At 36.9% G+C, this 27,928-nt stretch overlaps 1 protein-coding gene across 8 annotated transcripts in view; it reads left to right on the forward strand.

The window, feature by feature from the left end:
• RAB3IP (RAB3A interacting protein) overlaps nt 1-27,928 on the forward strand; it is a 66,397-nt gene that overhangs the window by 6,116 nt on the left and 32,353 nt on the right. For 7 of the 8 annotated variants that reach the window (XM_055236663.2, XM_055236667.2, XM_055236666.2 and 4 more), the window contains exons 2-3: nt 10,994-11,269; nt 12,011-12,269. In XM_055236663.2, the coding sequence (XP_055092638.1) occupies nt 11,019-11,269; nt 12,011-12,269 (510 nt within the window). In that variant the 5' untranslated portion in view covers nt 10,994-11,018. Of the gene's footprint in view, nt 1-10,993; nt 11,270-12,010; nt 12,270-27,928 lie in introns of those variants that run through there. The other variant, XM_063614225.1, reaches the window with a different exon arrangement.

Below are 27,928 nucleotides of genomic sequence, written 5' to 3' on the forward strand. Positions count from 1 at the left end.
CAACATAACACACTGCAATAACTAACGTCTCTACACGTGTCAGGTTGTACATTGAAGTATTGTGGAATTAGGCCAGGCATGGTGGCTCACACCTGTAGTCCCAGCACTTGGGAGGTTGAGGCAGACAGTTACTTGAGGTCAGGAGTTCGAGACAAGCCTGGTCAACATGGCAAAACCCCATCTCTACTAAAAATACAAAAAATTAGCTGGGTGTGGTGGCCGGCACCTGTAATCCCAGCTACTCAGGAGACAGATGTTGCAGTGAGCCGAGATTGTGCCACTGCACTCCAGCCTGGGCGACAGAGCGAGACTGCATCTCAAAAAAAAAAAAAAAGTATTGTGGAATTAGTGGGAATTCATTTGTGATCTATTATAATAAAAATGGGAAAATTGTGTAGCCTGATTGACCATTTGACTAATTTGACTAATTTTGCTCTTGGGCTATTAATTACATTCGCATTTATAAACATAGAACGCTTCTTAAAAGATAAATGTGATTTTTTTTGTCATAACTAAAATGCTAGTTTGGGAAGCCAACTTTAAAATTATTGTGAAAGCTAATGAAAAAATGACTTTATGTATATACTTGTTTTGTTTTTTCCTCCTTTATTATACAGTATTTGAATAAATTTTGAACTTTCCTTTTTATTTTGAGAGCACTATAAATTATGGAGAGTTTCAAATAAGATAAGTAGACACAATAGTATAATGAACCTGAAAGTTTCCATCATGTAGCCCAGTAACCATCAACAATGATCAGTCCTCATCCATCCACTTCTCCACTTCCATATTATTTTGAAACAAATTGCAAGTCCTGTGTAATTTCACCTGTAGATATTTCAGTATTTCCCAAAGATAAGAGCAGTTAACTACAGTACTTTTACAAACTTTGTTCTTTATTTTTTCATTTTAATCTATATTTCCTGCTTTTATTATTACAAATTTTAGAAAACACTAATTCCTTGATATAAAATATCTACACTTTTTAAAAAAATACACAGGAATATGGGTACTATAGTAAATTCAAGTTTCTGCTTATTTTGATTTATATGCTGTTTTGTTTTTTTTTTTTCCAAGTCCTGTAAGGAGCTGAATAAGTATTTTAAATTCTGGCATAGTAGCAAAACAGAGGAGGAAATGATAACAAAAATAATATAGAGGAAAATAATAGAACACAAAGCAATAGCAAATGCTCATTTCGGTAGCAGTGCTTTAGAGAAACTTCAGTTTTGTCTTTGTGAAAGTAAGAGAAGGGTTCAGAAATTAAACATTATTATTCTGTTTGGATTGTTCACTTCTTTTTTTTTTTTATACTTTAAGTTCTGGGATACCATGTGCAGAACATGGAGGTTTGTTACGTAGGTATACACGTGCCATCGTGGTTTACTGCACCCAGGATTGTTCACTTCTTAGAGATCCTTAGTTGTGATTTAACCTTTATTCCCATCTCCCTACTCCCTATCCATTTCACCTTCTAAGCGTATCTCAGATGTAGTGGAGTTAGGTGTTAGAGTCAGACATACCAGTGTTTGAATACTAGCTCTGTTACTTTTTGTCTATTTGACAAAATTAATCTTTCCGAGCCTCCCTTTTTTTATATCTGTAAAGTCCGTACTTTACAGTTCAAATGAGTGCTCTGAAGATTAACTGGAATAATTGTGTGTTTGTGAATAAATATAAATGAAGCTGTTCTGAATGTTTTCTATATATATATATATATATATATATGCCTCCATTCCCTCATTCCCAGTGCATGACCTTGGCATTAGATCAGACAGTAATTGTTTAACCAGCCTCTAGTCTTTAGTAAAGTTCTCATTGCCTTGGGAGTCATTTTTAAATGACTACATTACAATACATCTATACTTTCTAAAATGTAGATCTCACCATCTCTTCAGGATAAACTTTAAGCAACATTTTCTCTTTTAAAGAAGGCTTTTAATGGTCTGTCACAGTCTGCCTCTCCAGCCTGCTTTTCTGTTACTCTCTCCTTTGTTAGTTTTGTTACTGCCAGACCCTTATTCCCTGACTGTCCTATCCTATTCCCCTGCCCATCTACTGGACTTGTATTCAGCATTCAAAATCTGTCTTATGTTTTACTTCTCCTTGAGACATTCTCCTCTTCCCTCTTCCCTCCCCACAACCCTCAGAATAATCATGCCGTGGCTCTTAGAGGCTGTGTGCCATCTCTTTGGTCCATTTGTATCTGTATTCTTAGCACTTAGTGTCAGGATTTGCCTGGAGGTTTTGAAGCTGGCAATCACCCTTCCATTCCAACAAGAATAAATATAATTTATCACATATATGTATGAAATAAATGTATTTAATATATATAGTAAATGTTGAAGGTTTTTAAAGAAGTGATGGAATTTGTAACTAATTCATGGAATTTATAACAGTTCAATTCATTATATGCTATTGAAGTAGCAGTCTCATTTTTAATCTCAGAAACTTTCTTTCATAATTCATGTTAAATTAAGAAGTCATTTGGGAATTTAAAAAGCATCTGGACTTTCCTCCCTGCCCCCCTTCCACAACTGTCTGTGAATAAATTGAAAGAGGAAAATAGTGCTTACATAATCTTTAAACCTTTTCTTTTGACATGCCTTGGAATATTTAATTTCTATTATTGTGATAATAAAAGTAAAACAAAATTATACTACAGTATAATAGATAGATGTTTACTTTTTTTGAGGAAAATCATTCAAAACAATAAGCTTTTAATTTTTAATATTTAAACCCAAACTCAACAATCATTACTTTTTGTTCTTAGTGATAGTGCTTGTGCTGATACAGTATGATCAAAATATTTGGCCAGTATTAGGAAATGTCCTGGAGATCATTATGATAGTAACAGCCAGTCTTAATTGGTAAGTGCCAGATATGGTGCTAAGCTCTTTAATTCTCATGACTACCTTAGGTACAGTTATCTCCCCTTGCCCTTTGTGTGTGTGTGTGTGTGTGTGTGTGTCTGTGTCTGTGTCTGTGTCTGTGTGAGAGAGAGAGAGGTCTTTCTCTGTTGCCGAGGCTGGAGTGCAGTAGCACGATCACAGTTCACTACAGCCTCAACCTCCCTGGCTCAGGAGTAGCTGGGACCATAGGCGTGTGCCACCACACTCTGCTAATTTTTAAATTTTTTGTAAAGATGGGGTCTTGCTATGTTGCTTTTGGTTGTTGCTTAAACATCTTGGGCACAAGCAGCTGTCCTGTCTTGGCCTTCCAAAGTTCTGAGATTACAAGAACCACTGTGCCTGACCTGTCATCTCCATTTTTAGATGAGAAATTGAGACTTAGATCTCTAGGTCACTTTATTAGTAACTGGTGAAGCCAAGATTTGAGACTGATTCCAGAGTACAAGCTATTTCATGAGATAGTGAATACTGGTTAAGTTACCCTGTTGGCCTTTCTCCTAGTAGACAAGTACATTCCTTTATCTACCAGGATTATTTGATCCAATTCTACAGTGAAATAGATGAAGATATTTGGGTTCAGATAAGTTACCTGCCCAGGTTCATAGATCTCAGCTTGATCAGGAGCCTTAGCTTGCTTCTTCAGGTACTGATGCTTCTACTCTGCTGTGTTGCCATATTACCTCCTTTGTTGGAAATGATTTACTTTCTGAGTGTAGTGCTTTGAGGAATTTTAGTAAATATAGAACTCAAATTATTTAATTTTCACGTGTATTAAATTGATATGAAAAAAGATAAAAATCACAGCTTTAGTTTTTTGTTTTTTTTTCTAAAATTAAGATCTATGTTTCCCATTTGTCAAGGTAAGTCCAAATTAGGGGAGTGTGCTTTGTGTGGAAAAATTGATTTTATTTTTTCTTTTTGACTACTGATATAAATCAAGTTGCTAGATTTCATTTAAAATATGTATATTCATTTTATTCATGTTCTTCAGATGTTTCATTGATAATATTTTCCCATTAATCCTGATTTCTTGAGTTGTCCTAGGGATGCCTTTTGTTTTCAAGAAATATTTTAAAAATTCACTTTAATTAGAATAAGTAAATTTCGTAAGAAGTTGTTAGGATCTTTCTAGGCGTTTATTAAATGAGTTAATATATATGAAATTCTTAGCACCACTATCTGACACATAGTTAACCTTCAGTAAAGATTGACTGTTGTTTTTGCTGTGATAGTACTGATTTTGAGAAAGAAAAATTAACAGGAAATGCATATTAGGGATCAGAAGCAAATTGTTTTGATCAACTTTTTCTTGTGGTCTGCAGTCTGCTTTACTACCTGGAGCTCAGTAATAAGGCCAGCCAAGTTGTGTTGGTAATTCACCCATAAGAATTTAATGTGATCATCTTTTTTACATATTGGTCATGATCCTTGACAAGTTTAATTTATTAATTGTGATAATCAGTTGAAATTAGTTCTTTTTGAATCATTCATTGCTTAATGCAAAAGATATTACTGCTTAAAAATAGTTTATTTTACTCTTATAAAGATGTTGCATGTGAAATAAATCTTAGAGCTTCTATATATTTAAAGGGCGAAAGATTTTCAGACCAGTGAGATTGGCAGCTCATTACTAGCTAAATTACATTTTATGGAAATTTCACGTGCTTGAAAAAGGGATTAAATTTAATCTCAAAATAATCTCCTTTTCAGAAGTGACTTGAATTTAGACCGTGTTTAAATGTATTCCCCAGAGGGGGAACATTGTAGGTTAGAAGCACTGCTCAGAGGCGTTGTCCTAAGTGCTATATAACAGGGGTCCCCAATCCCTGGGCTGTGGACCTAAATGGTCTGTGGCCTGTTAAGAATTGGGCCGCACAGCAGGAGGTAAGTGGCAGAAGGTAAGTGGCGGACAAGCGAGCATTCCCACTTGAGCTCCACCTCCTGTCAGATCATCAAGCTACATTAGATTCTCATAGGAGTGTGAACCGTATTGTGAACTGCACATGCGAGGGATCTAGGTTGTGTGCTTCTTAAGAGAATCTAATGCCTGATGATCTGAGGTGAAACAGTTTCATCCCGAAACCATCCCCTCCCACCCTCTGCCCTGTCTGTGGAAAATGAAACTGGTCCCTGGGGCCAAAAAGGTTGGGGACCGCTGTTATATAGTATTATCTCTTTTAATCTTCATTCTGTTAGGTAGCAAAACCAAGGCACAGATTTCCAGATGGGAGAACCTAGGCTCAGATTGTCTCAGTAATTTGACAGAAGTGGGATTCAAACGTGCCTCTCTTGGAGACTTGTACTTTATATTCATAGCTTGTGCTCCAGCTAATGGAGTATCTGCGTTTTGTATAAATGCTTTGCTTTCATATGGTGGACATGTCTGGAAAGCCCTTACAAAGGTTTTGTCTTTCTCATTTCCTACTTGTTGTTTGGATCTTTCCTTTGGCTTTATTTTTTCGAGAATCCTTTGCCTGTGATTTATTTGTCCTTCCCGTGTGGTCTCTGAGTTTATTTGCATCTTCTGTGGCATTTATCACATGTCATTGCCTCTACTTGTCAGTCTGCTACTCTAATAGGCTGTTTGAAGGCAGAGTAGATTTTTCTTCTTTCCCCAGAGCCTGGCACAGAGCAGGTCATTAGTAAATACTCGCTGAAAGAATGGCTGAAATACTGTGTTTATATGTGGGAAAAATAGGGTTAATGTTGCAGGCATGATGGATTTTAATTCAAAACTAAGAGAAACATTTTCTCTAGAACAGTGGAACAATGGAGTGGCAAAGTAGTTCTACTTGTAAGTGTGTTGTGGTGGTTAAGAGCTTGGACGGTAGAGTCTAATAATGGTAGGCTTTAATTCTGACTATAAGCTGCAGTTTCCTCAACCATAGATGCGCTATACTTAATATTTAGTAAGTGCTCAACAAATACTAGCTGTTACGGGGAGGAGCTACCTTAACTTCCTGTGAGATTGGGGCTGGTAGTTGAATGACTTGGCTCCTTGGCTTCCTGTTCCCTTCCTCTCTCCCTGGATTATTTTGAAGCAAATCTAAGTAATCTTCTTATTTCATCTATAAATACTTCAGTGTGTATCTTTTTTAAAAGATAAAGATTTTAAAAATATAACCATTATACCATTATTATCCCTAAAATTAACTATAATTCCTAATAACATAATTTGTTTTTACAGTTGGTTTATTCAAAGAAGAATCCAAACAAGGCCCACAGATTGTTTTTAGTTACTTCTCTTAAGTCTATAAATTCCCTCTACCTCTTTTTTTTTTTTTTTTTTTTACAGTTTATTGGAAAAACCAGGTAGTTTGTTTATGATGAGAGTTTCCCAAAGTCTAGATTTTACTGTTTTTGTCCCTGTGGTGTTATTTAACATGTTCCTTTCTCCTCTGTATTTACTATAAACTGATGACCATCAAGAGGCTTGTTTGGTTTGGAGTCTTTCTTTTTTTTTTTTTTTTCTTAGAGAGGCCAGAATGCTTCATTAATGGCAGTGATGTTCATTTCTTATTTGCCACATAATATACATAATGTTTGATTGTCTCCGTTTTTGTGACAAGATGTGATCAGTGAGTTCAGGTACTGTCATTCTGATTGATTAACTATAAAGTTCCTCAAACAACCTTTTACCTTATGGTTTTAATAGCTATTTAAATAATTATTGCCCTAAATGCATTATTTCATTAGGATTCCAAAGTTATATTTATTAAATGGAATTCTGCTAAAAAGAACTTTTTCTCATGAGCTGTTCAGTTCCTTGATATACAGGAAAGCCAGATAAAATACTTCATTCTTTCATTTTATTTACCAATTTTGAAAATAATGAATTGGTTCCATAGCATTGATCAAAGAAGGCCAGTGAGGTACTTTGCTTTATTTTTAGTGTCATTATGACCTCATGGATTTAAAAATATTTGCCTTTCAGTTCTTTGCAGATATCCTTTTTGATGTTCAGATTGTGCCGTTTTTGGTTAGTGGGAGTCCTTTTGATATCAGTCCAGTAGTTTTTGATGGTATACTTGCTTTCTGGTATAACGATGTTCCAGGGTCCTTTCGTATGTTTCTGTCCCAGGCTGGAATCAGCCATTTTCCCAAGGAGCCTGTGTTCTTTTTTGGAGGACATGGTATTACTCTGAGCACACGGGTGCGCATTGCTCCTGAGTTGGTCAGCGTTGCTATGCCTTTTCATTGGATAAACTTAGAATTTTTTTTCTGGTGTTTCTGAGTCAAATTTAGGCCTCTAGGATTTAAATTCTTTGATTTTTTTATTTGTATTTTTTCTAATATGCTGAAAATCTTAGTTCCAAATGACATTGGCATAACTTATTTGCTTCATCTTATAACAAAGTTTCAGAATCACAGTTTCAATATTACTACTGTTATGAACATTGAAAATAGGTTGTGACTTTTTTCACTTCCTTTTGCTTTTAGAATACATTCCATTAGGGATATATATTTATGTTGTTATTTTTAAAAATCACTTGAAGTAGTTCTTTTCTGTGTGGTTAAGCTACCGTCTCAATACACAAGTTTATTTGCTTTATGTGTAGGGATTCTTTTTTAAACTTTAATTTTTACTGTTTACATGGTTCCAAGCTCAAAATCAAATATGTAAAGCAGGGTACTTTCAGAAAAAAGTCTAGCTTTCGTATTTTTCACTCTGTCATCCCTCCTATAGGTAACCATTTTGCCTGCTTTTTTTTCTTTTGTTCTTTTTTTTTTTAAAGATAGGGTCTCGCTCTTTCACCCATGCTGGAGTGCAGTGGTATGATCAAAGCTCACTGTACCCTCAAATTCTTCAGCTCAAGCCATCCTCCCATCTTAGCCTCCCAAGTGGTTAGGACTATAGGCTTGCACCATCACACCCAGCTAATTTTACAACTTTTTGTAGAGACAGGATCTCACTATGTTGCCCAGGCTGGTCTTTAACTCTTGGCCACAATTGTCCTCCTGCCTCTGTGTGTCAAGTTTTTGGGATTACAGGTGTGAGCCACTTAACCCAGCCATTCCATTAAAAAAAAATTATATATATATATTAATTTTTTATTTTTATTCTCCTTTTTTAGATAAAAGGTAGTTTACTGTTATTTATCCTGTTTTTTATCTTACTGGTATATCTTCGATGTCACTTCATAGCGATATATGGATATGTATTTTACATCTGTGCAGTGCTTCATTATGAGGATGTACCCTGGTTCATTAAATCAGTTTTTTGCTATTACAAAGAGTGCTGTTGTCATGTTGCCAGTTTATCTTTAGGATAAAGCCACAAGAGTGGCATGCTGGGTCACAGGTTTAATATCATTTTGAAGTTATTGCTAAATTTTCCTCCATAGGATTTGTACTATTTTGTATTTCCAGAAATGCAAATGCTTTTACGTTTTATGATTCAGCGAACCTTCAGGATATAGAGAGGTGAATTCATAGTATATGGGATAGAAGAAAGAATCATAAATAGTTACTGATTAAAATGTCGAAGTTTAATGCAAACCTAATACAAAGGTTTTTTATGTTAATGAATTGGTTAGTGTACTTGCCTGAACTGTATTCAAGTGAAAATGAATTACGTACTTTGAATATAGCTGTTTTCTTGGTATATGTGGGTATATGGATTATGAATAAAAAATGAAAATTCTTTTGGGTGAAAAAATAATAAATTTTAATGGAGTATTAAACACCTTACATTCCTTATTAATCTCATCTTTCATTTGGCATAGTGAATATTTTATGTGAAAAAAACAAGGACTAGTTTCATTTTGAAGAATTAACTATTTAATTTTAATAAACAGCTTATTGGATTTGAAATTTGTCATTTGTAGATTTAATTGTTGCACTTTGGGTTGTCTATATGCTGGAAAGTTTGTGACACATACTATTTGTAATTTTGAAATGATACTGAGTCAGATCTCTTTCAACTTTGCTGAAATCTTTTTGTTTTTATTCTCTACTTGTATTATTTTAACACTTATTATTAAGGATTTGAGAGTTAAATTTTTCATCTAGTTTAACAAATGAATACTTCTGTATCTTATGGAAGAAATGATGTGCTATATTGTTTGGTTTGGCATTTTTTTTATTTTTAATTTTTGAGTTGGAATCTCAGTCTGTCGCCTAGGCTGAAATGCAGTGTCTCAGCTCATTGCCACCTCTTGGGTTCAAATGATTCTCCTGCCTCAGCCTCCGGAGTAGCTGGGATTATAGGCATGGGCCAGCATGCCCAGCTAATTTTTGTGTTTTTAGTAGAGACAGGGTTTCACCATGTTGGCCAGGCTGGTCTCGAACTTCTGATCTCAAGTAATCCACCCGTCTCGGCCTCCCAAAGTGCTGGGATTATAGGTGTGAGCCACCAAGCCTGACCTGTTTGGCATTTTCTAAGTTCCGGGAAGATATTATCCACAACTGTCAAAGTACTATCATAGGAAGGAAAAAAACTGGAAAGAGAGATTGGATTCAGATCCTAGAAGACCTTACTTTTTTGGCTAAGAAGTTTGGTCTTTATTCAGCAGACAGGGAAAATCAATAAAGAATTTGTAAGATGCCATTTAGCTTTGAATTCCTCAGAGGAAAAACTTGAGTGGTACACTCAAGTTAGTTTCCATGTAAACTTTGTGATGCAATTGAATAGTTACATGAACTGTTTTTTGCTTATGGAGAACCTGAAGCATATGTGGTATTGTTAGTGCCTGTGCTATGATAATTCAAGTTTATTGAGGCCATACTCTGTGTCAGGTACATAATACTCTACAAAGTACTTTACATGGATTGTCTCCTTCAATCCTCATGGCAACCAGGACAAGGGAGGGGCTAGTGTTATCCCCATTCTAATCTCATCAGAGGAGAAATTTAAGGCTTATAGAAATGAAACACATTATCCAGGATTGGATCCTGTACATATAAAGGATATTATTGGAACAATTAGTGAAATTTGAATGGGGCCTGTTGATCAGATGGTAATTTTAATCACTGTTAACTTCCAGATTTTGATGATGATTTTGTGGTTACGTAGGAGAATGTCCTTGTACTTAGGATGCACACACACATACACAGATACACACACACACACACACACGCTGTGTATATGTATACATTGAGATATTAAGTGGGCATCATGTCTGAAACATTCTCAAATGACTCAAAAATGTTAAGTTTCATAATCTGGGTGACAGGTATGAGAGAGTATGTGTGTGTCTTTACTGCCTTTCTACTTACTCTAACCAAGGTCATGTAGTCACAAAGTTAAATATAAATTCAAGAGATCTGTGGTACAGCAGGATTACTGTAGTTCCTGATGATATATTGTAAATTCTTGAAAAATGCAGAGAGTAAATGTTGAGTTTTCTCATCACAAAATAATGGCATGAGGTAATACATTTGTTAATTAGCTAGTTAGCCATTTCACAATGTGTATGTGCCTTCAAACATGTTGTACATGATAAATACAATGTTCTCTGTTAAAAAAATTGTTTTAAGAGTTTCACAGCATAATTGTTATTGAGTCTAAGATTGCATAATACTGTTAGATTTTATTTTTAGTATTTTCATATTTAAATAGTATACTAATGAGATAATTTATTTTAATATGAACATTTAATAATTTTAAAATATTTTTAAAAATTAAGCCAATTTTTATTCATTCCTCATACTAATTGATTATTCTCACTTTAACAGCATCGCTCATCACTTTCAGGTTTCTTCTAAATCAGATTGTTTGCCTTTTGTAGTACTCTGAGATCGCTTAGTAAATGTTAAGTGATTGTGGTGTTTTGTTTTTCTTTTTGTTTTTTGAGTGGGACAAGGTCTTGCCCTGTCACCCAGGCTGGAGTGCAGGGCTGTGATCACGGCTCACTGCAACCTGCATTTGGGCTCAAGCAATCCTCCCACTTCATCTTCCCGAGTAGCTGGTACTACAGGCGTATACCACCATGTGATTGTGGTTGTTTTAAAAAAGGCTCTTTTATTGTAAGCTTATAATTTACAATGGACTGTTAAACACATTTTATAATTTATACATTTTAATTTAGTTTTAAGTGTTATTATCTAAAAATAAGTATCTGCTTTTTGTTTTAACATAGGTTATCTTATGATGAGGCTTTTGCTATGGCTAATGATCCCTTGGAAGGCTTCCATGAAGTAAACCTTGCTTCACCTACTTCTCCGGACCTTCTTGGTGTGTATGAATCAGGAACTCAAGAGCAGACTACCTCACCAAGTGTCATCTACCGGCCACACCCTTCAGCTTTATCCTCTGTACCTATCCAGGCAAATGCATTAGATGTTTCTGAACTTCCTACACAACCCGTGTATTCATCCCCCAGACGTTTAAATTGTGCGGAAATATCTAGTATCAGGTAGGAAATAAGTAAATCACTTATTTGATTTTTTTTTAAATGGAGAGTTTGCTTAGTTACTCTATTTTAAGTTTTAGTATTTTTAGAAAATTTGAATAACTTAAGTGTGCCTAGGTAAAGAAATACATGACATGATAATGTTCTAGAACAGGGTTGACAAACTTTTTATGTGAAGGGCCAGATAGTAAATATTTTAGGCTTTGCAAGCCATACAGTCTCTGTTGCAACTACTCAACTCTGCCTTTAGAGTTTGAAAGCAGCCATAGGCAGTATGTAAATGAATGAGAGTGACTGTGTTCCAATAAAACTTCATATATGGATGCAGAATTTTGAATTTCATTTAATTTTCATGTGTCACAAAATATTCTTTTAAAGATTTCTTTTCAACTATTTGAAATTGTAAAAACTATACTTGGCTCATTGATGCCTTATAAAAACAGGTGGAAGGCTTGCTTTAGCCTGCAGGCTATAGTTTGTTAACCCCTGCTCTTGAGTAGCACCGTCCTGTAGAACTTTCTGTGTTGATGAAAATGTTCTATTTCTGTGCTAATATGAATGATAGGTATTAACCACATGTAGCTATTGAGCACTTGAAATGTGGCTGATATGACTGAGGACATACTATTTATTTAAATATAGAAGCTAACAAATTGGGTAGTACAATTCTAGAGCTGTGTGATTAAGCCAGTTCTATTGGAGCGTATGCTGATACTTTCTGAAAAATGTCTCTCTCCTTTACAGCTTTCATGTTACAGACCCAACACCTTGTTCTACCTCTGGAGTCACAGCTGGATTAACTAAATTAACTACAAGAAAGGACAACTATAATGCAGAGAGAGAGTTTTTACAGGGTGCTACTGTAACAGAGGCTTGTGATGGCAGTGATGATATTTTTGGCTTGAGTACTGATAGTCTGTCTCGTTTACGAAGCCCATCTGTTTTGGAAGTTAGAGAAAAGGGCTATGAACGATTAAAAGAAGAACTCGCAAAAGCTCAGAGGGTAAGAAAGAAGATATTTTATTCTTCCATATATTATATTAGAAATGAGTATTTCTCCACGGGGTGGGGCAACCTACAGAAATGAAATCATGACAGTTGTACATTTATCCGTCACATATGCCCAGCCTCAGCTCCTGTTAGGTAGCATTTAGGAATCCGTGAAATTGGTTGGGTAGTAAAGAAGTTCCTCTAAGACTACTAACTGGAAAAATGTGGCTCTGTTAACTCTTCTGTGCCCCACTGCATTGCTCGCTCCCTGTCTTGTATTATTTTAATGCAGATTGAGTGGGCTATATTCCACATGCAGGGTTTTACCTCCTTACTGCATGGCTGACTAAATGGTTATTTACTTGAAGTCACTCAGTCTAAGTCATTTTGTTTTGAGGAGTTTAAGCTGAGTTTGAATATTTTCTGTATCTTACCTTGGAGAATTTTCTTGGTAAGTTGTGTTTCCCATTTGGTCATCTTTAAAGTTTCTGCTATTTATTTCCAAACTTGTGGCCATATCTTAGTCTTTTTCTGAGTCTGCAGTTAAATTTCAGAGGGAAATTTATAGAATGAAATGCATACATTAGAAAACAGGAAAAGTCTCAAATGGACAATCTAAGCTCCCACTTTAAGAATCTGTAAAAAGAAGAGCAAAATAAAACCAGAGCAAGTAGAAGGAAGGAAATTATAAAGAGCAAAAATCAATGAAATTGATAACAGAAAAAATAGATAAAATGAATGAGACAAAATGTTGGTTCTTTAAGAAGATTGATAAAATTGCAAGCCTCTCGCAAGACTGACAAAAAGAAGACAGATTATCAGTAGCAGGAGTGAAATGCAGGATGTCACTGGAGACTCAGATTGAAAGTATAATGGAATGATATGAAAAACTGCATATATAAACCTGACAACCTAGGTGAAATACCAGTTCACATGTAGAAAATTGAGAAGGTAGGGCAGACATTTATAGGTGTAATTTCCAGCCTACCATGACATTTCACAAACATATTCCCACTCTTTCCCTAGCATACTTGTCTCTCATGAGCGTAGTATATTCATTTTTTTTAATCCCCAGTTCCTTCCCAAAGGAAAAGGATGTGATGAGATGTGGTTGCATTTTGTTTCTGTCATCTGGCTCAGACTTTGTCTTAATAGACAGTATTTTAGTAAAATCACACATTATATAGAGGTAAAATTTTGAGTATATGTATCCATCTTTGAGAACACATGGTTATTGATCAGAACAGATTGATCAGAACAGATTGATTAGAACAGAACAATTTCTTAGCTCACTTGAGAATTTCCTTTGAAATCTAGTATGCTGTATTTAGAGATACTGCTGAGATAATTGAAATGATGATGTGTGAACACATGTGGTGACTTTTATGAAGAGTATAAGTTAGTATTAATATTTACTTAGATCTCAAGGCTTGAAAAGGACTCTTGAATATAAAAATACTTCCTGAATTGTGACAACTTGTGAATCAAAACTATGTCAACAGCCATTTTCTTTAGTCTTATTATCTTAAGAGAGGCCATTTTCTATACTTTTTACTTACTTGGTTAACTGTTTGTGTCTTCCTATTTAATACGAGTTTCTTATAGATAGTGTATAGTTAGGTCTTGTTCTTTTGATCCTTTGTAATTATCTCTGTCTTTTAATTGGTGTTTAGACCATTTACATTTAATGGATAATGGTATAGTTTGGTTTAAATTTACCATCTTACTGTTTGTTTTCTGTTTGTCTCATTTGTTCCTTTTTCCCTTTTGTATCCTTTCTTTTGAATTAATTCTGTATTTTTAAAACAATTTCATCTTCCTGTGGCTTTTATCTTTGTTGTGTTAATTTAGTGATTGCTTTAGGGTTTATAGTAGACATATTTAACTTATCACTCTACCTTCCGGTGATATATTACTTTACATCTGGTGTACAGACCTTACAAAACTATACTTTTATTTTTCCCCTCCCAGTTTTCGTGCAATGATTGTTGTATATTTTACTTCTTTGTGTGTTTAAACCCCACAAAACACTATTGTTTTGCATTAAACAGTATTATCTTTTAAAGAGACTTAAATAATAACTAAGAATCTTTATATTTCTTTACATAGATAAACATCAGAAATGTTAGCTACATGGGCATCTGTGTGTTCATTCCTTTGGTATTCATTTCTTCATGTGGATCCAGATTTCCAACTCATATCATTTTTCCTTTGGCTTGAAGGACATCCTTTTACATTTTTGTTGTGCATGTTTGATGGTGATAAATTCTTTTGGCTTTCGTACGTCTGTGTTCATTTTTGGTTTTTGAAAGATATTTTCGCTGAGTAAAGAATTTAAGATTGATAATTTTTTTTCTTTTGGTACTGTAAAGATGTTGCTTCAGTGTTTTCAAGCATGTACATTGTTTCTCACAAGAAGTCTGCTGTTAACCCTTACCTTTGTTCCTCTGCATATTAGGTCTTTTCTCTCTGGCTGCTTATGAGAGTCCTCTCTCACTGGCATAAGCAATGTGATTGTGATTTGCTTTGGTGTAGTTTCTTCAGCTTTTTTATGCTTGGGATTTGTTGAGCTTCTTGAAGCTGTAGGTTGTTAGTTTTCATAAAATTTGGGAAATTTTGGCCTTTATATCTTCAAGAAGTTTTCCATTCTTCCTCTCTCTCTCCTTTCCTCTGGATTCCTATTACATGTACATTAGGCTGCTTAAACTTATCTCACAGCTTGCTGGTGTTATAGTCTTTCATTTAAAAATCTTTTTTTCTCTCTGTGTTTCATTGTGGGTGGTTTCTATTGCTATGTCTTCAAAGTCACTACTATTTTCTTCTGAAATATCTAATCTGTTAATCCCATACAGTATATTTTTAAACTAGACATTGTAGTTTCCATCTCAAAAGTTTGATTTGGATCTTTTTTATACTTTGCTTGCTCTGCTTAATATGTTGGGATGCAGTTTAATAAATGTTTTGTTTCTAATAACTATTTCATCTCTTCAGATAATAATCTGGGGTAGATCTGGAGAGCACATTTTGTTTTTCATTTCTGGGGGATCACTGTCTTTTATTGCCTAATATCAAATGCTTCAAATTGTTGATCCATATATTTTTTCAGAATTTTAATTATGTCAGATGGGTGGTAAATCTAATCCCTGTTCCTCTATCTTAATTGGAAGTGAAAGTTGTACTTACTCATTTATATGACTTCATTGTCTACCCCATTCAAGTAATCCACATAGAAAAACCTGCATTTATACACACATGCTTCAATAATTCTGAGATTCATGAGGATAAAGATTGCATATGTTTTTGCTCATGATTGTATCTTGAGCATATAATGGGTTTTCTATACATTTTGTTGATTAAATGAATATATACATGTATATGCAGTTATACACGTGTTTATATACACACATGCCTGATATATTAGGGTGATGCTTATAAGTAACCCCCAAATTTTCGTGACTTTACCTAATAGAAATTCATTTTTATTCATTTAACACTCTGAAGCAGATGTTCATAGTTGGTAGGCAGTTCTCTGTGAAATAATTCAGAGATCTGTTCTCTTCTGTTTGGGGCCTTTGTAATTTCTTAGGGTTTTATTGTTATTTGTATCTAACCAATGAGACAAAAGGGAAAGACAGCTTAGAGAAGGTACAGCTTCTTCTAAAAAACCTTGGCTTAGATATGATACACATCACTTTTGCTCACATTCTATTGGTGTGAACCTCTTTCATGCCAATACCTAGGTGTATGGTGGGCTGGGTAATGTAATCCCTGGGTGGACAACCACTTTCCAGCAACAAATCCATACTGTGTGTGTAGGGGGACCAATCATGTGGTCACTTATTTTCAGGTGCAGGGATGCCAGAGATTATGATGTAGTCATTTAGCTGTTTGGCCTTCCATAGGATATTGCTGAAGAGCAGCTTTTAGTGGAATTCTCAGGAGGAAGTTGGGCTTTAGTGCATTCTTATTAAGTAGAGATCCTTGCACTCTACTCCAGATCTGCTGAAATCAAATTATTATGTTGAGGTTTGGGAATATGCATTTTCATCAAACTTGTTGATTCTTACATTCACTAAAAGGTGAAATCTGCTGTAAGAGGTTATTTTCAACTTTTATTTTTCTTAAAAGAAAATGAGCTGGGTGCAGTGGCTCACGCCTGTAGTCCCAGCACTTTGGGAGGCTGAGGTGGGCAGATCACGAGGTCAGGAGATCGAGACCATCCTGGCTAACACGGTGAAACCACTTCTGTACTAAAAATACAAAAAATTAGCCAGGTGTGGTGGCAGACGCCTGTAGTCCCAGCTGCTTAGGAGGCTAAGGCAGGAGAATGGCGTGAACCCAGGAGGTGGAGCTTGCAGTGAGCCAAGATTGCGCACTGCACTCCAGCCTAGGCGACAGAGGGAGACTCCGTCTCAGAAAAAAAAAAAAAGAAAATGAAATGACTTAGAAAATAAAGCCCAGTAGGATAGCTTGCAAAGAGAGTCATTGAAAAACACATACTTGCACTAATCCTATTCAGTATTGGTTCTACTAACTGTAGCCAAAGACATTCGTAAACATTAACAAATATTTTCTTTTTTATGAGATAAAACTATAAATTTTATTTTGCTTCTCAACATAAGCTCTGTCAAGTTAAAGACACTTTTATAAGGGATACCAGCCATTTAGTTCATTCTTAAAGAACTGAGGGTGCTGGGAATTTAACCATGTCTATGCAGTCTTTTTTACATTATTAGTTGAAGAAAAATGGATGCTTTTTAAATATTTTTTTAAGATTGTGAACAAAGAATTCCGAAGGAGCCAAATAAGGATTGCAAGGTGTATGCCTAATGATTTTTCATGGAAACACTCACAAAATTGCCCTTGATGAGAGGAATGAGCAAGAACATTGTTGTGGTGGAGAATGACTCTGGTGAAGCTCTCTTGGGCATCTTTCTGCTAAAACTTTGACTAACTTTCATAAAACACTCTGATAGTAAGCACATGTTACCATTCTTTGGCCCTCCAGAAAATCAACCAGCAAAATGCCTTGAGCATGTAAAAAATAGTTGCCATGACTGTTGCTTTTGATCAGTCCACTTTTGCTTTGACTGGACCACTTCCACCTTTTGGTAGCCATTGCTTTGATTGTACTTTGTCTTCAGCATCATAGAGGAAAAGTTATGTTTCATCTCCTATTACAATTCTTTGAAAATGCTTCAGGATCTTGATCTCACTTGTTAAAATTTTTTTTTTCTTCAACTTTTATTTTAAATTTAGGGGGGTATATGTACAGGTTTATTACCTGGATATGTTGTGTAGTTCTGTGGTTTAGGATATGAATAATCCTGTCACCCTGGTACTGAGCGTAGTACCCAATTGTTAGTTTTTCAGCCCTTGTCCCCCTCCCCTGTCTAGTAGTCCCCAGTTTCTATTTTTCCCATCTTTAGGTCCATGAGTACCCAATGTTTAGCTCCCACTTATAAGTGAAAAAAATGCAATACTTGATGTTCTGTTCCTATGTTAATTTGCTTAGGATAATAGCCTCCAGCTGCATCCATATTGCTGCAAAGGAATTTGTTTTGTTCTTTTTTAATGGCTATGTAATATTCCTTGGTGTATATGCACTACATTTTCTTTATCTGATCCACTGTTGATGAGCATCTAGGTTGATTCCATGTCTTTGCTATTGTGCATAGTGCTGGGATGAACATGTGAGTGCATGTGTCTTTTTGGGAGAATAGTTTTTCTTTTGGATATATACCCAGTAATGGGATTGCTGGGTTGAATGGTGGTAATTCTTTCCCAAGGCTGATGTCCAGAATGGTGTTTCCTAAGTTTTTTTCTAGGATTCTTATGGCTTAAGGTCTTACATTGAAATCTTTAATCTGTCTTGAGTTAATTTTTGTTTATGGTGAAGGGGGATGGGTATTCCAGTTTCATTCTTCTGCGTATGCCTAGCCAGCTATCCTAGCACCATTTATTGAACAAGGAGTCGTTTCCTCATTGCTTATTTTTGTTGATTTTTGTCAAAGATCAGATGGCTGTAGGTCCAGGGCTTTATTTCTGGGTTCTGTATTTTGTTCCATTGGTCCGTGTGTCTGTTTTTGTACCAGCACCATGCTGTTTTGGTTATTGTAACCTTATAAAATAGATTGAAGTCAAGTAATATGGTACCTCTGACTTCTTTTTTCAAAGGATTGCTTTGGCCATTCAGGCCCTTCTGTGGTTGCATATGAGTTTTTAAATACTTTTTTTTTTAGTTCTGTGAAAAACGACATTGGTAGTTTGATAGGAATAGCATTGAATCTGTAGATTGCTTTAGGCAGTATGGCCATTTTAACAATGTTGATTCTTCCAGTCCATGAGTATGAAATATTTTTTAAATTTCTTTGTGGTATTTATGATTTAACAGTGTTTTATAGTTCTCTTTGTAGAGATCTTTTGCCCCCTTGGTTGGATGTATTCCTAGGTATTTGTGTGTGTGTGTGGTTATTGTAAATGAGATTGTGTTCTTGATTTGCTCTCACCTTGAATGTTATTGGTGTATACCTATGCTGCTGAATTTTGTACATTGACTTTGTATCTGGAAACTTTACTGGAGTCATTTATCAGTTCCAGGAGCCTTTTGGCAGAGTCTTTATGGTTCTTTAGGTATAAAATCATATAGTCTGTAGGAGAGGTAATTTGACTTTTTCTTTTCATGTTTGGTTGCCTTTTACTTTTTTCTCTTGCTAGATTGCTCTGGCTAACATTTCCAGTACTGTGTTGAATAGGAATGGTGAGAGTGGGCATCGTTGTCTTGTTCCAGTTCTCGGGGAAGCCTTCCAATTTTTGTCCATTCGGTATGATGTTGGCTGTGGGTTTGTCATAGATGGCTCTTATTATTTTGAGGTACATTTCTTTGATGCCTAATTTCTTTAGGGTTTTTATCATGAAAGGATGTGGGATCTTATTGAAAGCTTTTTCCACCTCTGTTGAGATGATCATATGGCTTTTGTTTTTAATTCTATTTATGTTGTGAATCACATTTATTGACTTGTGTATATTGAACCAACCTTGCATCCCAGGAATAAAGCCTACTTGATCGTGATGAATTAACTTTTTGATGTGCTGTTGGAGTCAGTTTGGTAGTATTTTGTTGAGTATTTTTGAATCTCTGTTCACCAGGGATATTGGCCTATGTACTTAAGTGTGACCAGGAGGTCTGCCTGAGCATGGAGCAGAGAGGACCCGCCTATACCAAAGCCTCTGCACAGGAGGGGTGAGGCGACTCAGGCTGCCAAACCAAGCATGCAGGTGCTTTGAATGCCTGGAGATCTGCCTGAGCATGTGGCAGAGAGGATCTCTTAATTTTTGTGGTAGCAGGTATCATTCTTTTGTTTCTATGTTTAGAACTCTCTTAAGGGTATCTTGTAAGGCTAGTCTAGTGGTAACGAATTCCCTTAGCAGTTGCTTGTCTGGAAAATATTTTATTTCTCCTTTGCTTATGAAGCTTAGTTTGACAGGATATGAAGTTCTTGGTTAGAATTTCTTTTCTTTCAGAATGCTGGAAATAGGTCCCCAATCTATCCTGGCTTGAAAGGTTTCTGCTGAGAAGTCCAAAGCCTGGTATGGCTCCATTTTTATGTGATTATGTAATCTAACCTTTTTCTCTATCTTTAAGTATTTTTGTTTGTTTTGTTTTGTTTTGTTTTGTTTTGTATTGACCTTGGACAGTCTGGTGACTATGTGCTGTGACGATCTTCATTTTGGATAGTATCTTGCAGTTCTCTAGATTTTTTGTATCTGGATGTTTACCTTTCTAGCAAGGTTAGGGGAATTTTCTTGAATTATTCCCTCAAATATGTTTTCCAGGTTGTTTACATTTTCTTCTTCCTAGAAATGCCAATAAGTCATAGGTTTGTTTCTTTTATGTAATCCCATATTTCTCAACGACTTTGTTCATTTTTTGAAATTCTTTTCTCTTTATTTTTGTTTGACCGGGTTAATTCAAAAGACCATTCTTCAAGCCCTGAAATTCTTTTTTCTGTTTGGTCCCATCTGTTGCTAAAGCTTTCAATTGTATTTTGAAATTCCTTATGTTGGTTTTTTGGTTCCAGAAGCTCTGATTTCCTTTTATTTTTATTTTTTTAAGACAGAGTTTCACTCTTGTCACCCAGGCTGGAGTGCAATGGCACCATCTCGGCTCACTGCAACCTCCGCTTCCCAGGTTCAAGTGATTCTCCTGCCTCAGCCTCCCGAAGTAGCTGGGATTACAGGCGCCCGCCACCACGCCCAGCTATTTTTTTTTTTTTTTGTATTTTCAGTTGAGATGGGGGTTTCACCATGTTGGCCAGGCTGGTCTTGAACTCCTGACCTCAGGTGATCCATCTGCCTTGGCCTCCCAAAGTGCTGGGATTACAGGCATGAGCCACCATGCCCGGCCCAGAAGCTCTGATTTCTTTTGAATATGTTTATTTCTTCTTTTATTTCCTGGATTGCTTTAGAAGTTTCTTCTATGTTGATTGTCAACTCTGTCTTGGATCTCACTGATCTTCCTTGCAATTCATGTTTTGAATTCTTCATCTGTCATTTCTGAGTTTACATTTTAGTTAAGAACTGTTGCTGGAGAGCTAGTGCTATCCCTTGGTGGTGTTACTACATTTAGATTTTTCATCATGCCAGAATTCTTTCACTGGTTTCTCCTCATCTGGAGATGATTGCACTTCTAATTTTTGTAATTATTTTCATGTGAGTAGGATTTTTTTTCTTTCCCTATAATTGTTTTTTTCTTTTCCTTTCTTTTCCTCCCTATTGGGGTGTGACTGTAGAGAATGCTGGGTAGGGTCTTTTGGTTTTGCTTCTATAGTTCTGTGCACTTCTTTCAGCATGTTTTATATTGGGCTGTGCATTTGACCTACAAGCCAGTAGACCGTGCTTATTGATAAGAGTCGGCTGTAGCCAATGCTGCTGGGTATATACTTGTTTAATGGTAGAAACTCTCTGTTGCCTCAGGCAGTGGTCTGAGCTCCCTGCTCAGCCCCAGGGGGATGGGGCCATGATTGGTGAGAAGGACTGGGCACATCTGCCAAAGGTTCACTCATGGCAAGCACAAATATCAGTGCTGACGGTGAATCCAATGGGCGGCCACCAAGTACCCAGAAGTGTGCCTAGGCATGGAGCTGGGAATCCCCTTCAACCCTAAGTTCTCTGCATGGGAGTCGGGGTGGCCTAAATTCTTGATCTAAGAGAGTTGGTGCTCCAGGTGTCTGGAGGTCTGCCTGGGCATGGAGCAGGGAGGACCCCCCCCCATACCAAGGCCTCTGCACAGGAGGAGTGAGGCAACTCAGGCTGCCAAACCAAGCATGCAGGTGCTTTGAATGCCTGGAGATCTGCCTGGGCATGTGACAGAGAGAACCTGCCTACCCCAGGATCCTTGCACAGGAAGGGTGCGGTGGCTCAGACTGCTGATTCAGGTGAGTGGGATCTCTGAATGCCTGGAGATCTGCCTCAGTGTGAAGTGGAGAAGACCCCCTTTCACCAAGATTTCTGCACAAGAGGGGTGAGGTTACTCATGCTCCTGAACCAGACAAGCAGGTGCTTTGAATGCTTGGAGATCTGCTTGGGCATGTAACAGAAAGGGAACCCCTCCACCAGGATATCTGCACAGGAAGGGTGGTGGGGCAGCTCAAGCTGCTGATCCAGGCAAGCTGGTTCCCTGAATGTCTGCAGATCTGCTTGGGTGTGTAGTGGAGAGGACTTCACTGTACCATGATCTGCATCCAGGAAGGTTGGTGCCAGCTCAGGCTGCTGAACCAGATGCGCAGGCACTCTGCCTGGAGATCTGCCTGGGCATGGACCAGAGAGGGTCTTGCTGTACCACAGTCTATGTCCAGGAAAGGATGGGGTGGTTCAGGCTACTGATTCAGGTGAGCGGGTGCTCCAGATACCTGGAGATCTGCCTGGATATGGAGTGGAGAGGGCTCTGCTGCACCACAATCTATGTCCATGACGGGTGAGGTGGTGCAGGGTGCTGGTCAAGAAAAGTGGGTGCTCCAAATGCTTGGAGATCTTCCTGGGAATGGAGCATAGAAGGCCCTGCTATGCTACAGTGTATGCCCAGGAAAGGTGGGGCTGCTCAGGCTGCTGGTCCAGGCAGGTGGGTGCTCTGAATGCCTGGATTTCTCCCTGGGCTGGAGTGAGAGGACTCCACTGCACCATGATCTCGGGAACGGGCTGAGGCACCCAGCAGTGTCTCACGTGGATCAGTTCACGTTGCCAAACTGGCCCTGGCTGCAAGCCTTGCTGCCCAGGAGAAACTGCTGGGGTAATAGTTCTCCTCCTGCCCCAACCCTGTGACAGGGAAGAGCACAATTCCAGTGCCTACTACTGCGGTGCTTTCCACAGTTCTGCTTGTGGAGGCCCTGACCTCACTCTAAAACAGGTGCTCCAATCTCTGTCCTAAGACTAAAATGCATGAATGGCCATGCTGCCAGGTTATCAAAGAATGGCTAACTTTGTATGTGCCCTGATAGGGTTTGGCTGTGTCCCCACCTAAATCTCATCTTGAATTCCCACGTGTCATGGGAGGGACGCTGTATCATGGGGGCAGGTCTTTCCTGAGCTGTTCTTGTGATACTGAATAAATATCACGAGATGTGATGGTTTTATGGGGGTAGTTTCCCTGCACAATCTCTCTTCTGTTGTCTGCCACCATGTTAGATGTGTATTTCACCTTCTGCCATGATTGTAAGCCTCAGCAATGTGGAACTGTTAAGTCCATTAAACCTCTTTCTTTTGTAAATTGCCCAGTCTTGGGTATGTCTTTATCAGCAGCATGAAAACGGACTAATACATGCCTAGATTAAAAATGGCATTCTGCTCTTGGTCCTGGATTTGGGAACATGTCTGCAGCTTTTCCCAGTGCCTTTCCTTCGTAGCATCTCCAAGCCTCTCCAAGTTAACTCCAGGGATTGGGAGAAACAAAGTGCTCTCCTTCAGCCAGGATAGGGAACCCCGGTGGACAGGTGAATCACAGAGGGAAGTTCTCTGCCTCTCTCATCTACTGGACTTCACTCACTTTTATCAGCCAGACACTATCATGGGGGCTGTTTGTCAGCATTCTCCTCCCTGGGATCTGGGGTGTCTTTTGTGATTCTGGTGGATTGCTGTTTTCCTTTTATGCCTTATCTTCTGGCTCAAATCCTCTAATCCACCATCTTGGGGAAGCAGAAAACCAGAAACAAATATTTATTGAATAACCAAAGTACTCAACAGCATTACACTAGGTTGTGTAGGGGGCAAAAATAATATAGATATGTCTCTCTTTAAGGAGTTTACTAGTTGGGGAGAAGTAGCGTGTATTTTATGGTGAGGTTTCATTGATTCTGAGTTGTACATTTTTTTCAACTAACATCTCTGAAATCAGTAAAAGTCTTAAAATTGCAGTCAGCTAGACATTAATCATGACATTTATCATTGCCTTCTTGTGTGTGAACTTGTTATAAATTTAATTGAATTATGTGAGTTGGGTTCCATATTTGTGATCTTAATTACCAAGTTAAATATCTTCAAAAGGATCTCACTGTGATATGACATCAAAACAGAAAGGCACAAAACACAGTTACATATGATAAAAGTCTATATCTTCATCAGTTTAAAAGAGTCTTCCTATAAGTTGAAAATAAAAATTCCAGTTGGAAAAAAGAACATTATAGATTCATTAATAACATATTTTTAATGTCTAAAATGTTTTTCTAAAAAATGATGAAGTCTTGGATTTGATGAAATACACTTGATTATAGAGTCCTGATACTCTGTGTTGTAAATATATGCATCCCGTGGTTGGGGGTTTTGTTCCAGTCCTCCAAATCCGCCCCCCCCCACCCTGCCGGGGATATCAAAATCGATAGATCCTCAATTGCATAGTGTTTGCATATAACCTATTCACATTCTCCTGTATACTTTAAATCATCTCTACGTTACTTATAATACCTAATATAATATAAATGCTGTGTAAATAGTTATACTGTATTGTCTTATACAAATTTCTATTTTTATTGTTTTTTCTCAACATTTTGATCTGTGGTTTGGTGAATATGCAGATGTGGAACCTGCTGATGCAGAACTTGTGTACACAGAGGGCCAACTGTATCTTTCAAGTTTCTTGTCTCCAGTATTACCACTCTGCATCCATATCTCTTGCTTGAAATATTGCAGTGATTAGTTTTGTCTCTTTCCAGTCTTTTTTTTTTAACCTAGCCATAATGTCCAAGTTACCATTTAAAAAAAAGTTTGATTTTTAACTGACAGGTAGTAATTGTATATATTTATGCAACACAGTGTGGTGTATGTATATTTACACATACACACACATACATATACACACACACATTGTATAATGATCAAATCCGACTAATTAGCATTGCCATCACCTCAAATATTTATTGTTTCTTTGTGATGAGACATTGAAAATCTCCTCTAGCTATTTTGCAATATATGATAGATTATTAACTATTGACCCTGCTGTGCAGTAGAACACCAGAACTTACTTCTCCCATTTAAACTAACTTTTTATCTGTTTACCAACCTTTCCTCATTCTACTCCCTACTCTTCCCAGCTTTTGATAACCGCTATTCTCTGCTGTACTTCTATGAGATCAAATTTTTTAGATTCCACATATGAGTGAGATCATGCAATATTTGTCCTTCTGTACTTGGTTTATTTCACTTAACATAATGTCCTCTAGGCTTACCCATATTGTGACAAATGACAGGATTTCATTCTTGTTTATGGCTGAATAGTATTTCATTTTGTATATATAGTGCATTTAAAATAATCCAGCAGGGTGTGGTGGCTTATGCTTGTAATCCCAGCACTTTGGAAGGCCAAAGTGGGAGGATCACTTGACCACAGGCATTCAAGACCAGCCTAGGCAACATAGCGAGATGCCATTTCTGCAAAAAATAAATTAACCAGACATGGTGCATGCCTGTGTTCCCAGCTACTTGGAAAGCTGAGGTGGGAGGATTGCTTGAGCTTCTGTGGTTGAGGCTGCAGTGAGCTGTGATCATGTCGCTGCACTCCAGCCTGGGTGACAGAGTGAGACCCTGTCTCAAAAAAAAAAAAAAAAATTCATTCACTGATGAACACTTAGGTTGATTCCATGTCTTAGCTATTGAGAATAGTGCTGCGGTAAACTTGGGAGTGCAGCTGTCTCTTTGACATACTGATTTACTTTACTGTGAATTTTATTCCCAGTAGTAGAATTGCTGGATATTCTATTTTTAATTTTTGGGGGAACCTCCATACTGTTGTCTGTAATGGCTGTACTAATTTGTATTACCACCAACACTGTATGAAAGATTCCCTTTCTCCACATCCTCCTCAGTATTTGTTATTTTTCATCATTTTGATGATAGCCATTCTAAGTGGGTTGAGATGATACCTCATGGTGGTTTTGATTTGCATTCCCTTAATTATTAATGATGCTGTGTATTTTTTCATACCTGTTGGCCATTTGTATGTCTTCTTTTGAGAAATGTTTATTCAGGTCTTTTGCCCATTTTAAAATTACGTTATTTGTATTTTTGCCATTGAGTTGTTTCTGTTTCTGGGAGTGAGTGAGTGCTGAATTTCTTTACTGTTATTGTATGACAGTCTATCCTTTTATGTCTATTAATATTTGCTCCAATGTAAGGTGCATATATATTTACAATTATTATATCCTCTTTATTGGCCCCCTTATCATTACACAATACTCACGTTTCTTCTTACAATTTTTGGCTTAAAGTCTGTTTTATCTGATATAAGTATAGGTAGATACTCCTGCTTTCTTTTGTTTTTCTATTTGCATTGAATGTTTTCCCTTTCAGTCTCTGTATGTCCTTACAGAGGATTTGAGTCTCTTGTAGGCAGCATGGAGTTGGGTCTTGTTTTTTAAATTCATTCAGTCACTCTGTCTCTTATTGGAGATTTTAATCCATTTACATTCAAGATAATTATTAATAAGTAAAGACATACTACTGCAATTTTGGTACTTCTTTTATAGTTGTTTTGTAGATCCTTCCTTCCTCTCTGTCTTCCTTTGTGGTTAAATGATTTTCTCTAGTAATATGTTTTGACACCTTGCCTTTTACTTTTAGTGTATCTATTGTAGGATTTTGCTTTGTAGTTACCATGAGGCTTACAAAAAACATAACCAGTTATTTTAAACTGCTAACAACTTAATTTTGATCTCAAAGAAAGAAAACGTACACTTTAACTCCATTCTTTTCCCACATTTTGAATTTTTGATGTTACAATTTATATCTTTGTATATTGTCTATCTCTTAACAAAGTATTATAGTTCTTATTTTTAATAGTTTTGTCTTTTAGTCTTAATACTAAAGATAGGAGTGGTTAATATACCACTATTACAATATTAGAGTATTCTGAATTTGTCTGTTTACTGACTTGTGCCAGTGATTTTTATACCTTCAGAAGTTTCTTTGTTACATGTTAGCATTCTTTTCTTTCAGATTGAAGAAATCCCTTTAGCATTTCTCGTAAGACAATTCTGATGGTATTGAATTCCTTCAGCTTTTGTTTTTCTGGGAAACTTTTAATCTTCGTTTCTGAAAGATGGCTTTGCTGGGTACAGTATTCTTGGTGTTTTTGTTTGTTTTTTCCTTCAGCTTTCTGAATATATTCTCCTACTTCCTCCTGATCTGCAAGGTTCTTGCTGAGAAGTTTGCTGCCAGGCATGTTGGAATTCTTTTGTATGTTAACTTGCTGCTTTTCTCTTGCTGCTTTCGGAATCCCCTCCTTGTCTTTGATCTTTGAGAGCTTGATTGTAATATGCCTTGGGGTAGTCTTATTTAGGTTGAATATGATTAGTGATCTTTGACTTTCCTTTATCTGGATTTTATTTTTCTCTAGGTTTTGAAAATGTTCTGTTATTATTTTTTTGGATATGCCTTCTACCCATTTGTCTTTCTTTATTCCCTCTTGAACTCCAAATTACTTGAACATTTTCTCTTTTGATGCTATCCCATAGATCTTGTAAGCTTTCTTCATTCCTCTTTAGTCTTTTTTTTTCTTCTCTACTACCTGTATGTTTTTCACTTATCCTGCCTTTGAGCTCACTCATTGTTTCTTCCACTTGGTCAATTCTGTTGTTGAAGCTCTCTATTGCATTTTTCACTGCTTTCGCTGCACATTCTAGCTAGGGAACTTTTTTTTTTCAGTGTCTCTGTTAAATTTTTCTGCTGAATTTCTGAATTGTTTATCTGTATTTTCTTGAAGTTCACTGATGATCCTTAACACAGCTAGTTTGATTTTTATTCTGACAGATCACACATCTCCATCTTTTTAGGGTCTGTTATTGGTACCTTATTTTGTCTCTTTGGTGAGGTCATAATTCCCTGTTTGTTCTTAATGCTTGTGGATGTACATTGATGTCTTATTAACGAATTAGTTATTTATTCAAGTCTTTGCAGTGTGACTTTGTGCCCATCCTTCTTCAGGGGCCTATCTAGAGATCTAAGACTGGCTGTTGTCAAGTCTGTGACTGCTGCTGCCATTTCAGCGGTAGAGGGCGCCTTAAGCCCATTTTTACCGCGAGTCTAATGAGGGCTTCCAGGATGACATGGTGTTCCAGCCACGATATACCTGATGATGACTTAAGGTAGGGGTACCCTGACTGTGAGGAAGTTGGCCAGTGACCCGAA

Source organism: Symphalangus syndactylus, chromosome 13 (genome assembly GCF_028878055.3).
Source record: "Symphalangus syndactylus isolate Jambi chromosome 13, NHGRI_mSymSyn1-v2.1_pri, whole genome shotgun sequence".
NCBI classification, from domain to species: Eukaryota; Metazoa; Chordata; class Mammalia; order Primates; family Hylobatidae; genus Symphalangus; species Symphalangus syndactylus.